The sequence below is a fragment of the Erinaceus europaeus genome, chromosome 1 (genome assembly GCF_950295315.1).
Source record: "Erinaceus europaeus chromosome 1, mEriEur2.1, whole genome shotgun sequence".
Taxonomy (NCBI): domain Eukaryota; kingdom Metazoa; phylum Chordata; class Mammalia; order Eulipotyphla; family Erinaceidae; genus Erinaceus; species Erinaceus europaeus.
The window spans coordinates 96,551,243-96,565,870 of record NC_080162.1 but is presented as its reverse complement, the minus strand read 5'-3'; the positions used below and the strand labels follow the sequence as shown (position 1 = coordinate 96,565,870).

The 14,628-nt window shown below is 45.1% G+C and overlaps 1 protein-coding gene across 1 annotated transcript in view; it reads right to left on the bottom strand.

Annotated features, from left to right (window-relative positions):
* WDFY4 (WDFY family member 4) overlaps positions 1–14,628 on the bottom strand; it is a 358,549-nt gene that overhangs the window by 24,247 nt on the left and 319,674 nt on the right. Inside the window, exons 52-57 of the mRNA XM_060191396.1 lie at positions 12,280–12,433; positions 8,375–8,466; positions 5,920–6,132; positions 3,726–3,873; positions 2,354–2,538; positions 837–995 (exon numbers count right to left, since the gene is read on the bottom strand). Of these exons, the coding sequence (XP_060047379.1) occupies positions 837–995; positions 2,354–2,538; positions 3,726–3,873; positions 5,920–6,132; positions 8,375–8,466; positions 12,280–12,433 (951 nt within the window). The remainder of the gene's footprint in view (positions 1–836; positions 996–2,353; positions 2,539–3,725; positions 3,874–5,919; positions 6,133–8,374; positions 8,467–12,279; positions 12,434–14,628) is intronic.

The following is a 14,628-nucleotide window of genomic DNA, read 5'->3' as shown; positions in this document are numbered from 1 at the left end:
CTCTCTCCCTCTCTATCACTTCCTTCCTTCTCAACTTCTGGCTGGCTCTAGCCAATAAATAAAGATAATTTAAAAGAATATATACTATTCTTATTACTGTATGTCTCCTTGATTCATAATGTGTGATCAGAGTCTGTTCTCCACCTTTTGGTCTGCCAGCTCTCTTTATTCCTGCCATAAATGCTTCCATTCTGAAATAGTCCTTCAGTTTCTATCTCTATCATCTTGGACATGCCACTTATTTTCCTTGTATTTTTGTTTGTTTGTTTGTTTGTGGAATCTAGTTCTTGCCTATGCATGGGTTTTTGCCACACTTGTGGACTACCTTTCATTCGAAGAGAGAGGAAAAGAGAAACAAAGAAAGGGAGAGACGTCACAACACTGGTGTGTCCCGTGGTGCTGTGACACACTCCCATGTGGTACTAGAGCTCAAACATGGGAAACACACATGGAAAGTCCTTCACCCTATTTAGTGAGTGAGTTATTTCTCGACTGTTGCTCACTTATTTATTTTCCTCTGTGAAATTGGAGTGATGATAGGAACTATATACAGGGCAGTTGAGAAGGTAACATGAGGCTCTCCAGACAAAATGCCTGCCTGGAGCTAGTGCTTATATGTGTCCTCCAGTGTGAGGAAACTGATATACTGGCTGTGATGTCCAAATGGGCATGTGGGTTTCCAAGGAGCCACCTTCCCTGTGTACTTATGAAATTTCCCCAAGGATAGGAAGTGATGGCCTCAAATGGCACATAACTGTGTGCCATCCTCAGAAGCTCACTGTGAGTCACAGCTCAATGGATACAAGACTAAAGGTACATCTGCCTGAGGCATATACCTGCTTGAGGCTGAGGCTTCTGGGCCGTCCTTTGACCACACAGACCTCCCACACACACACCACAGTGCTGGTCCCGGAAGTGATGATTTCTGTGGGGGTTGGGCACACAGCACACAGACAGCGGCCCCAGGCAGCCAGATTCTCAAACGTCATCAGGATCTGTGTGAGACAAATGGGATGAACACAGACACCAGGACTGCATAGTCCTGGGGAACAGGCAGTGTGACAGAGCAATGCTGACAAGTCTAGATGTTGCTGGCCAACCCTTCGGCTTTGAACCCAGGAGATATGCCACTTGTTCGGGTGTAAAATGAGATTATTAATGGAAGTGGGGCCTTCAGTAGGTCACTTGGTAGAGCGGAGGACTATAGTGGGATTATTAATGGTAACTATCCAGGCTGTCCTGGGTCTGTTCCCATGGAGTTCATACACTGTTGGCTGAGGAGAGACATGTAAGCCTGCAGTTAAGGGACCATGTAAAAGCCACAGGAACACCAGGGGCCAGTCCTTTGGCCTGGAGAAGTTGGATATAGGTTTGATAAGGAGGTGACAACTGAAATTGGTTTGGCCAACTGATTGCCTTGTGAAAGTGGCAGAGAAGGACAGGGAGGGGCAAGAGATTCAGTGGACAGGTGATTCTGTGATATGGTAGGGAAAGGGAGAGGGGGCACAAGGTAGGAGAGGAGGAGAGGGAGGCAGTCAGGATCACACCCAGAAGAAGGAGGTCAATGAATGGATTGAGGCAGAAGTGAGAAGACATAATGAGAAGGTCTACTCCTATAGCTGTCATAATGGTTTAAACTCAGAGGACCATGAACATTCTTTTTTTTTTTTTTCTCTCCAGGGTTATTACTGGGGCTTGGCGCCTGCACCATGAATCCATTGCTCCTGGAGGCTTTTTCTACCCTTTTGTTGCCCTTGTTGTTTTGTCATTGTTGTGGTTATTATTGTTGTTGTTATTGAATAGGACAGAGAGAAATGGAGAGAGGAGGGGAAGACAGAGAGGGGGAGAGAAAGATAGACACCTGCAGACCTGCTTCACCACTTGTGAAGCGACTCCCCTGCAGGTGGGGAACCAGGGGCTCGAACCAGGATCCTTGCTGGTCCTTGCACTTTGCGACATGTGTGCTTAACCTGCTGCTCTACTGCCTGACCCCCCAACCCTGACCCTGAACATTCTGAGTATATCCTCTGAGCTTAAACCATGGCAGTGGCCACAGTAAAAGAGGTCAAAACAATCCCACTGAGTGAGAATCTGGGTAGGCTTGTTTCAGCCATATGACCACCAAGAAGCAGAATCTGCTGTGGGGGTGATGATGGGGTGCACTGCTAACCTGTGACCTGTGATAGCCACTCCTGAGATCCTAGCAGAGACGGAGAAGGCTTTTGGCTGGGGGATAGCCACATGCAGCAAGCTGGATGTGGTGGTTGTCCCTGCTTTGGGCTGAAGACCTGCTCCAGCTGCTGGAAGGCTGAGGTCTGTGCAGCCCTCTGCTCCCCAGCACTAGCTCACTCACCTTGTCAGAGCCATAGTTCCCCAGGCAGCAGCTGAAGTCGTCAAAGCCCCAGCTGAGGGTCCTGTTCCAAAGAGGAGGCAGCAGCACCTTGTTCCTCTCCACGGCCAGGATGGCCTTCTCTGTAGAGATGATGTGGCCAATGGCTCCTTTGGGGGATTCTGAGCCTAGAGAGAAAAGGTACATATCTACACCCCGGTCAGTATGGAGGAACTTACATGCCAAAGACAATACCTGTTTCAGCAAGGCCAGAGAGGAGCTATAGGCAGGTTACCTAAACTTGACAAAGCACCTGCCTGCTCACTTCCCTCCTCTCACCCCAGGAGACATGTCAGAAGCTGACCCTGGACCTAGCACATTGACTAGATGGATGACCATGGGGGGGGGGTTCCCGAGTGTTTCTGAAGGGCTGATTCCAGGGCTCTTGTGGCAGAGAGGACCAGAAGATTCTGTTCTTCTCAGGCATCGTATCTACAGGATAGGGGCTCTGTACTTGGACTTTAAGGGAAACATGACACACTGACAACACCCTCTGGCATTATACTCCAGAATGTTCCATGTATAAACATATCCTAAAAGCAGTGAAGACCTAAGGGTAGTACAGATATCAGACTACACACACACACACACACACACACACACACACACACACACACACGAACATCCCACCTTCTCTAGGAAGTGGTAAGACTAGGACTCTTACCTAGACTGTTTACCCCAATACACATGTTGTTGGCTAGTGGTACTAGGTCTGCCTGTGTACTTCAGAGTAACAATCACTCATAGGAACCTAGGTACCCCACTTGACTTTGGAGGTGAAGAGAAGGTGTGTGTGTGTGTGTGTGTCTGAAAATGAGAACGAGGAGAAAGAGATAAATGGAAAGATGAGGATATGCACAAAAGAAAGAGAAAGAGGTAGTACTCTGTGTATATGTGTGCATAAAAGAGACAAAGAAGCCAAGAGAGAGTCACTTGTTTTCATGAAAGTGAAAGGAAAAAAGGAAAACTAAAGGTGTGTGTGTGTGTGTGTGTGTGTGTGTGTGTGTGTGTGTGTGCTTAAGGAAGACTAAAAGGATGGCAAGGGAGGGAGGAAGGGGGAAAGGAGGTGTGTAAAAAGTAAGCAAAAATGAAAGGAAGTGAGTGTGTCTCAGACAGACAGGTGCATCTTCACAAAACAGGTTCTGACAAGGTGGCCCTCACATTTCTAGAGCAGAGGTCTGTTCTCCCTAGACCCCTGGTGTGATTGGAGACACAGTCACGTAGTCAGGATCTGAGAAGCTCTCTAGCTCTGTGTACCTAACGCTCTAAAAAACCACAATCATTTCCAGACCAACTCTGGGACAGGACACCCAACAAAGCAGGATCAGGTAGTCACCTTTGACGGTGACCTGAGAGGGCCTTAGAGACTGCAGGCTGTAGAAAAAGGGCTGTGGGTGGCCAGGCAGGCTTGTAGATAAGGAGACATCCTTTCCTAGTGACGGCTTCCCGGCAGCAGTCCTTGTGGGGTGGGGTTTAGTAAAGATCTAGAGAGGCAAAGGGGCAGACACACAGCAAGTGGATCACAAGGGAGAGACAAGGAGTTGTCCCCATCTAAGTCACAGCTGCACTTCCACTTTAGCTGCTATTTGGACTGGGTTTGCTCCTGACACCATTATGGTTCAAGTGTTAGTTGTTAAAGATGAAGGACTTGGGGCTTTCTTGAGAGAGGTAACTCCTTCCTTAGGGTCATGTTGCAGCACAGGGAGAGGTAGCCCTCTTGTCTGTCAATTACTTCATCTTTAAATATTGAGCAAAGGATAACATTTATGAGAATCACTTGGTCCCCAGGAGGAGTACTGCCTCTCTGGTTATGGGATCAGAATGGCCCTCTTCCCACCCTTGATCAAACATACCTGTCTTCATCTGACTGAGTTTCTTACAGATGTTTCCTTTTTCTTACTGCAGGCCCACCCATCTGGGCATCAGCACAGAATTCCTTAATAACATTCATTCAAACATTCCAAAGAGGACAGACAACACCTAGCAGTGGCCTTTCTTACTTTCATTTTTTTTTTCCCTCCCTTAGGTCTCTACCTCAAATCATCCCTAATGCCTAACTTTTTGCATAACTGGAGAAAGCATGCCATGTTAAGTCTGTAGGATCTGGAAATATTCTTGCTGTTGAAGCAAAGAATGTTCTCAGATCAGCTCCATATTCTCCCAGTCTCCCATCCTGCTCCCCGCCCCCTAATACACACATGGTTTGTGCTGGGCTGATTTCTCAAGCCTCATATACAGATCTCCCACCAGGGGGTGAGACACAATTTAGATGGCTTTACTCTGTTGGCAATATGGTGCAGACTACACAGGGACTGAAATGGGGCTAGAAGTTTACCTGTCATCAGTCTATGCAGCCACAGGCAAAAGATTCATTTAGCCTCTCTAATTGCTACACCCAGAATGAATGAGAGGGTTTATTGTAGTAATCACACTAACAAGGAACATTTCTGGATATATATATATATATATATATATATATATATATATATATATATGTATGTATGTATATCAGAGCACTGCTCAGCTCTGGCTTATGGTGGTGTGGGAGACTGAACCTGGGACTTTGGAGCCTCAGGTATGAGAGTCCCTTTGTGTAAACATGCTATCTACTCCCACCCTCACTAATCACATTTTAGGCACTCTTCAGTCCCCCCCCTTTATCTTTTCTTTTTAAAATACGGTCCTAATGGATGCACGAAGACATTAAAATTTTAAAATGTATTATTTATTTATTAGTTTTTATAAATATTAGGTTTTAAAGATTATGAGATATTCTTTAGATTTTTTCATACTCAGTAAGGTGGCTTTGAGCCTGACCCACATCACTTTAGGGGACACTTTGGTGCAGTGGTATCTCTATTTCTGTCTCTGTCTCTCTATTTCTGGAAAGAAAAAGTTGACTCAGTGGTGGAGACAAAAAATAATTAAATTCTAAGGGCTTATCAGAATGTCTATTACAAGTCAAAAGTGTCTGTCACGTAGATCATAGATGAATTTGTCATTTCCATCATGACTGTTAATGATGACATTGCCTTATCAATATCGCCTCATTGAAGGTATTTACAGTTACCTAGAAACAGTTCTTCTTTTCCAGTTTCTGGTTTTTTGTGCCTCCAGGGTTATTGCTGGGGCTCAGTGCCTGCACTAAGAATCCACTGCTCCTGGAGGCCATTTTTCTATTTTGTTGCCCTTGTTGTTATCATTATTATTACTGTTGTTGTTGGATAGGACAGAGAAAAATCGAGAGAGAGGAAGACAGAGAGGGGGAGAGAAAGATAGACACCTGCAGACCTGCTTCACTACTTGTGAAGCGACCCTGCAGGTGGGGAACTAGGGGCTTGAACCAGGGTCCTTATGCTGGTCCTTGCACTTGGCACCATGTGTGCTTAACCTGCTGTGCTACCACCTGACCCTCTCCCCCCCAGTTTCTGTTTTTGCTCCCATCCAGGATCAAAATATCTCCTCTCTCCCACATCAACTGGATACACACTCTTTTGAGCAAGTCAGACAAAGGGCATGGCATGGCATACCTGTTTGGGCACCTGTCCAAAGTTGCTGACAAACCCCAGGATGGTGCTCCTGATCAGGGGGTCGCTAATGCTGCCAAGGTCCATTTTATCCCCATAGAAGTAGGGGTGGAAGGTGTTAATTGCTTCTACAGAGGCAGATCCCTGTTGTTTGTAACCAAAAATGAGGTCTATCCAGTGGTGGAGGTTGGCACTGACAAAGTCACTTTCCAAAGCCTGGAACCAAAACCCAAAGAATATGAAAATGTAGACTGTTCACAGAAGCATGCTCCCGCTGCGCAGCTCAGGATGCTGGTTCTGCACAGGAAGGGCAAATGATGTTGCCCTGGGATGGGTGAGCAATAAGTGTGCAGATGTGCAGGCCATCTGAGGATCAGCCGACTTCTCCCTCCCTGTAGAAACTAGCGACAAAACCAAATCTGCAGCTCTCACCACTTGAGATCACTTACACCAAAAGATATCTGTGTGGTTCAGGATCCCTACACCTCACTATCTGGGAATGGTATCCAAATGAAAACGACCAGGGTGAAATAAAATCTAGGGTCCTGCTGAGATGTGACAAGGTGAAGGAGAACTAGTTCTCGTCGGAGAATGTCAAAAGGTTGAGAATAAGGATAGCAATTAAGGAGACCATGCTGTGGAGGAAGAATGGTCCCCAGCAAGTGCCACCTGTGTATCTCTGAAAATGAGATCAAAGATTGGGCAATCTTTGTGGGGACATTTGCAGCCATGCTGATGCACAACAAGTTCCAGACAGTAGTAGCAGCTACAATGATGACCCTGAGCATGTCCAGGAGTAGGGCACCAAATTGGATTTCATGTATATTGTTGTCCTCTTTAAATGCTGGAACTCGTATGTGCTGCAGATTTTTTGTCTACACTCTTTTGTGTGCAGGGTTTCTCTATGTGTATGTTACGGTAGGCATATACCATTCATTCAGTCCAACTCTGCCTTCACATTCTGCTTGCACATACCGTCAGTGTCAGCCAGAAGCAAAAGCAGACAACTTTGGTTTTGTTTTGTTTTGTTTTGTTTTTTGAGTTTGAGCAGAGCTCTATTGTCAGAACAGGAATGTAATTAGCAATTAGCATATGGCTGACGTCAGCCTGATGAGTATTCTACAGATTACACAAACCCACAAAGGGTTGTGTGTTTATGGGAAGTTATTAAAGCGACTGGTGGAAATTGTTCTCAGGTCCTGCTTTCCCTGCCTGCTCTTCTTCTCCCTGGACCCGCCATGCCACTTCCCTCTGGGCCTTGAACATGTGTATTTGAGTGTTGGTAACTAGCTTATGGACTCATGGCTCCCGCCATCCTGACTAGCTGGTCTTTGCCCCTTTGCCTATTTTGCTGTGACTAAATAACCATGATGGAATAAATCTCCCATTTGTCTAAGCCCCAGATAAAGCCCGAGTGAAGTTTTCCATTTTTTAATTACTTTACCCTGTGTAGGAAAACAGTACTACACATAGGTATGTCCTTCCAGGTTCCCTGGGAAATTCTGAATATTTTTGAAGTCTCCTATGGATACCATAGATACCACCTTGCTCATTTTTTTTCCCATTAAACTGTCTGACTAATCTACCATTTTCCTGGTCATTATACACTGTCTCCAGCAGTGTAAAAACAATTTTGCTTCTGTAAAACACCTCCTGTTTATATTGGGCAGACTATGTGTCGGGTTGAGTGAAACATTAAAGAAAAATATTTTCTTGGCTTTCATTTCCCTTGTTAAGTGGAATTACCAGATGATATGGCAAATGCATCTTCAAATTTAAGAGACACTATGCTAAGCTTTTTTCACAACGTGGGTGTACTATTTTATTTATCCCACCAGCAATGTATGATGACTTCTGATTCCCCCACAGGCTTGCTTACTCTTGGTTTTCTCCATATTTGAATTTTTAGCCACATACTCTTGATAAGTATATAACAGCATCTCATTGTGGTTTCAGTTTATGCATCCCCGATGATTAATGATGCTGAAAATATTTTCATGTCACTGTACCAACCCAAGTATTTGATCAAGGATATCTATTCCAAAAGGCGCTTTAGACTCTACTCACAGTCCTGGAAAATCCTTTGGCAAGTGAAAGGCCCTTGGGGCATCCAGCCCCTCTGTGAGTTATACTAGGCAGGATGGTCCAGGACACAACTCTGCCTTTAGGGTTTAATGAGGTCACTGGCTTACCCGCCATGAACAAGAATCTGAATTCACCTCCACTAGTGAGTCCTACAATAAATCAGCACAGGGGCAAAGTTTAATGGGGCACTTAAAAGGGCCCCAAGCCTTTTCCGCCAAGCCCCGTTTCTTCTCACGCTTCTCCAGACAGAAGAGCTTCAGTAATGCCTGTCACCAGCCCACTCCTTGGACAGAAAGCCTCCAAGAACACTGGGGAGAGAGAGACCCTGAGTCTTCATTAAGAATACCAGGGACTGCTTCCCTGGTTGACTCACCTGTCTGTGCAGGCTGATAAATTTACGAGGGTCCCCATCAGCCCAGGGAGGAAGCTGCACATCGCCCAGAGCCGTCCCATCCTGCATGCAGCCTGAATGTGGTGAGAAACAGCGGGGTTTGGAGTTAAGGGAGCCAGCAAACTGGTAGATAAACTGGGTAGGGGTACAGACCCTATGCTGATCAAGACTATTGAAGCCCTTGATTTCTTTATGAAACCCTCTTTGTTTCCCAGGCAGGGCCTGCGGTTGCTTTTCAAGTCCTGTCTAAAAAATTGTTTTAGTGCCATCATTGTTTATATGTCTTTCTTCCCACACTACTCTCTCTATGCCTTTTAATCTCAGTGCTTTTTAAATAGCGCTAAAAACAAAAAAGGAGATAGTAACCATGTTGATAAAAGCTATCATATTTTGAGCACCTAATTCTATGCCAGGGCACTCTGCTAGGTGTTTGGCATAAATCTCTTATTGAATTTTCATCCAAATTTATAATTGATGCATTTTTCTCTCCATTTTTAACATGAGGAGGACAACAGGGCTTTCAAAGGGAGCTTCCCGAGACATTAAGAAGGGAAGCCTGGATTCAAGCCCAAATCTCTCTCTTCAGCCCATTAGCTGTACGTACAACCTTGAACAACTCAAGTTCTGTGGGATTCATTTTCCCTACCTGTTATCCCACAGGGCTGACAGAAGGGTTAAAAGAGAAAATGTACATAATGTGCCTAGAAAAATCCCAGGCACATGATGGGGATATTCAATAAACATTAGCTCTGATTCTGTTTAAATCCTCCAGAGCTTTCATGGAGAACCTAGGATAAGATCTCCCTCTTCTCTCTGGCCTACAGTTCTGTGCCCAACTTGGCTCCACCCATCACTCAGACTCAGCTCAGCCATCAACTTCTCAGGCATGATCATCCTGAGAATGAGAGTAACATGGGGCCTTCTGAGTCACTCTCGAACCATATTTCTTATAGGATTTCCTAGTTTCAAATACCATCTCACTCCTTTGTCTATATCTTCTGTCTCCTTCCCACATCCCTGCATGGAATATAAACATCTTTGAGCCGTTAAAAGACCCAGTTAAATATCCAATGCTCCACCTTCTGTTCCCCATAAAGAATTTTGGTCCATACTCCTAGAGGGGTAAAGAATAGGGGAGCTTCCAATGAAAGGGATGGGATATGGAAGTATGGTTATGGGAACTGCTTGGAATTGTACCCCTGTTATTGTACAATCTAGCTTATCATTATTAAATCATTATTATTAATTAATTTTTTTTTTACCAGAGCACTGCTCAGCTCTGGCTTATGGTGGTGTGGGGGATTAAACCTGGGACTTGACAGAGCCTCAGGCATGAGAGTCTCTTTGTATAACCATTGTGCTATCTACCCCCCACTAAATTATTATTAATAAAAAAATCCCCAATGCTTTTAAGAAAAGTCTTTAGGGAGTCAGGTGATGGCTCACCTGGTAAAGCACACAGGTTACCATTTGAAGGGACCCACCAGGTTCAATATCTCTGGTTCCTCTCTGGAGGGGAGAAGCTCCACAGGTAGTGAAGCAATATTGCAGGTGTTTCTCTTTTTCCCTCTCTGCCTCTCTGTCTCTTCTCTATCAGAAAACAAAAAGGAAATAAAGGACTCATAGGGACTGTTGAGTTGTGCCAGAACCAAGCTTCAGCAATAATCCTGGTAGTGAAAAGATAAAATGAAAAAAGAAATGTCTGCAGATGCGCTCTATGACCTCATTCTTGTTTGTCTGGTTTCCCTGACGATACGTGGCTCTTGACAAGGACACTATTTCTGCAGTGAATCCCACTTCCCAGAGAGTGCCCTGCCTTTGTTCCCAAGGTGCGGAAGTGCTCGATGGCCAGCACGCCTACCCTCAGGCTACTTGGTAACCCTCCTTGTGGCTTCAAACATCCCTGACTTACCCTTTTTACAGGCTTTACCACACCTTACAGGAACTGCCCTTTGTACATGAGAGGGTACCATCTCTGGTGCACACAGGACACTTAAGAAACAGAGTGCTCAGTGCCAAGGACACCATATTTCATGGAAGTGTGTGTTAGGAAGTGGGGCTAGGCACTGGTGCAACTGGTAAAGTGCACATTACTATGCATGAGGACAGAGGTTCAAGCCTCCAGTTCCCACCTGTAGGGAGGAAGCTTCATTGCTTCAGGAGTCTCTATCTCTCCCTACTTATCTCTGTCTCTATCACAATTAAATGAAATTTTTAAAATTCTCTTCTTTCTTTCTTTCTTTCTTTCTTTCTCTCTTTCTTTCTTTTTTTTTTTTTCCAACAGGATTATCACCAGGGCTTGGTGCTTGGCCATTTATTCCTTTTTTTTTTTTTCTTTCTATTTTTATTTGACAGACTAGAGAGAAATTGAGAGGGAGAGGGAGAAAGATAGATAATCATAGAACTGTTTCCTTTGCAGAATGAAGCTTCCTCTGCAGTCAAGGAGTGGGGCTCGGACCTGGGTCCTTGTGCTTGGTGATATGTGTACTTATAATAGGGTACGCCACTGCCTGGCCCCAAAATAATAAAAAAATATATATATGTTGTTGGTATGGTTCTAATTCTGCTTCTAAAACCCCTTCTGTTTCATTGGTTTAATCCCCCCTGCTTAACACTGTATTCTATTTACATAACCACTGTTAACTAAGCACCACCCTGCCTGCAGGGCATTGGTTTAATCCGCACTGGCTCATGTCTTTTTGCTCCGCCCCCTCTCATAGTACACCCTGATTTGCACCAGTCTCTCTTCGCTCCACCTTCTCTACGTCACATCCTGTTTCCACCCTACTTGGCAAGTATATATATAAGGACAGGTTTGTGATTATATATAGTTTAGATAGCTTAGATTGTGCTGCGTTCTACATGAATAAAGAGATACTGCTTCCCAGCTCAGCCATGAGTCCCTGGTCATCTGTCTCCCATCCGCGAAGCTAGCCCGGCATAATGGCACCCTGAACAGGGACTGGCAATCTGTGAAAGTAGATTTACTGGGCTTGGGCATGGGTATGTTTTAATTATTCCAAATATACTCTGGCTACAAATTATAAGGAAGGTGAGTGCCCACGGCAGGGGCTGGCTCTCTGGCTGTGCCTAGCCTGTGTCTTTCCACTGGCTCAAGGTGCATTCCCATATGTGTTATCTGGAAGAAAGGGGGCTCTGAGGAAAGAGATCTCTGAGATTCTAGGTAGGCACTGGTGATAAATAATGGGTGCCACTCACAGGGCTGGTGGTCCCTTCTCATACTCTGGGTGGAGAGCAGCACATGCCCTGCCCCTGGCTTTGCCCATTCATCTGCTCTGCCAGCCACCCTGGCATTAATACTGGAGGCTCCTGTAAGCATGCTTACCAGAGAGCTGCTCTCTGGGACTCCCTAAAATTTTCATTCCTTCTCTAAAGGAATAGGTAAGAGGGCATTGCTATTTGACAGAGAAGTAGCCAGGGTGCTCTTGGATAACCCCTTGCCCCAAACATCTGTCCCAGGAGACACAAAATCTCTGGGTACTAGTTAACCTTGTCATGGAACATGGGAGGAAATTGGATCATAGTGGAATGAGAGTCCTATCTGGGATCACAAGCAGGACGTGCCAGTGCTGGCAGTTAGCAGTAATTCTTGTTCCCCAGCTGCTGCTTTGCTGTAGACTGAAGCCTGGGGAAGGGCTGTGGACAAAACCATGGCTCAGAGCAGTTCTGGCAACCTGGGGCCCACTTCCTCAGTGCCCTCTACATCAGGTGCTGCCACCCAGTGGATGACTCATAGTAATTGCACTTATCTGTCCAGGGGCTTTTGTTCAAGAGATAATAAGTTTAGCGATGACCGATAAGCTATGGAAAGAGAACCCTCCCTGTCCCACCCAGTCCACCTAAGCCTTGCCCAGATCTCCACTCACCAAACTCCACAGCATTGCAGTTTGTCAGGAACTCAGGCAGGTAGAAAAACTCTGGGATCAGCTCCCTGACATCACTCATGTTCTCGCGAGAGGCCGATTCCCATGTGTTCTTCACACTGTGGAACATTCTGTCTGCTACGTCAAAGCTTCCCCCCTGTGGAGAAAAGGACCAATGTGGTCAGCTGTGCGTGGTGAGAATGCGGCTGTGCAGGCTCCATCTGTGTGGGCTTCTTTCCATACATGGATTCTGTGGTTGAGGCACAGATTCTACCACTAAAATCTTTCATTCATTCCCCTCACGTGTTCATTCACTAGTCCAGCTGTGTGTGTACATGACAATTCTTCTGGTATTTACTCACCCAATCCTTCTGGAAACCTTGTACCAAAAGCTTCCATGAAGGTATACAATACATTGAATAAAGGGATCAGTATTGTGTCAGTCAAACAGTTTACTTGGATAGTGTTTTGTTTTGCCACATGTACAATTCAGGTTTGAGCCTGCCCTCCACCACACTCAAGGAATCTTTGGCGCTGTGATCTCTCTCCCTCTCTGTCTAAATAAATGATTCATGTTTCCTCATCTCAGAGATTTGGGTTCACATCAGAAACAAGAAAAATGTGGTCATTTGGCCATTTCCTCTATTTTGCTGAGGACCAGCTCTGAATCAGGTACAGGAACAAAATAAGAATAACTAACTACCTAAAGGACAAAGAGTGGGTTTGAGGCATTTTATGAGAACCAAGGGGTGTTGAATCTGGTGAGTCTGAATGCAGTAAGGCCTCAACCAGGAAGAAAGATGGAGGAGAGAAGGTTAGGTCAGGGTCTTGGTGGCATTTAAAAACAGCCTACACTAGAGAGAACAGGACTGAGAATGCAAAGCTGGAGGCACAGCAATCTTCCAGGGACAGGAGCTGACTGGTACATAAACTGAAGTTGTCTACAGCACCCACCAAAGTTAAATTTGGCTCAAGGCCCATTTCCAGCATTGGCCTGAAAAAAAGTCTTGAGCTTGGAAACTGGAATTGGACCATGTTAAACTTAAGATCGTCTGCCCTTCTCATGCCTAACTTGTACTTGGAGGTCACAGGAGGTAGCAGGGTTCCACTCACTGGAGTAATGAAAGTGCTAGGACACATGGGCTTCATCAAAGCCTTTCTGAAATTGGACTTTAAAATGAATAAAGTTTAGGGACATTCCAGGAACATCTAGATTCGTTACTAGGATTTATTATTACTTACTTTGTCCTCATCTAGACTGAACCCTGGTTCAACCCAAATTTGCTTTAGTTCTGCCAATTTCTACAGTGTGTACATGTGACCTTAAGAATGAAGAGGTAGAGCCCCAAATGTCAGTGCATTTTACTGTCTTTGTTGATTACCATCATTTTTTTTTCCTCTGGGGTTATCACTGGGTTATCACTACGAATCCACTGCTCCTGGAGGCTATTTTTCCCAATTTGTTGCCCTTGTTGTGGTGTTATTGTTGTTATAGCTATTGTTGTTGTTGGATAGGACTGAGAGACAGAGAGGAGGAAAGATAGACACTTGAAGACCTGTTTTACCACTTGTGAAGCAACCCCCCTGCAGGAGGGGGGGCTGGGGGCTTGAACCAGGATCTTTACGCCACTCTTTATGCTTTGTGCCATGTGTGCTTAACCCACTGCGCTACCACCCAGCCCCCAATCACCATAATTTTTTAATGGCTCAGATGTTCTATCATCACTGAAACTAAAGAAGTTGTGTGTCACCCTACTAGGGAAAGGGAGAGGCAGACTGGGAGTATGGACCGACCAGTCAACGCCCATGTTCAGCGGGGAAGCAATTACAGATGCCAGACCTTCTACCTTCTGCAACCTTCAATGACCCTGGGTCCATGCTCCCAGAGGGATAGAGAATGGGAAAGCTATCGGGGGAGGGGGTCGGTTATGGAGATTGGGTGGTGGGAATTGTGTGGAATTGTACCCCTCCTACCTTATGGTTTTGTTAATTAATCCTTTCTTAAATAAAAAAAAAAAAAGAAGCTGTGTGTCTGTGGAGGGGGTGGAGGTTTGTGGTGGTGAGTAGAAGACTAAGAGTTTTCTTTTTTCTTTTCTTTTCATTTTCTTTCTTTTTTTTTCTTTCTTTTTTTTTTTTTTTACCAGAGCTCTGTTCAGCTCTGGCTTATGGTGGTGCGGGGGATTGAACCTGGGACTTTGGAGCCTCAGGCATGAGAGTTTGTTTGCATAACCATTATGCTATCTACCCTCTGCCCACTAAGAGCTTTCTGTTGGCAAGTTTGCTTTATGTTATATACTTTACACACATGGATGATTTCTATTCATATTCATAGAAGGTGCACTGGAAAGGAGT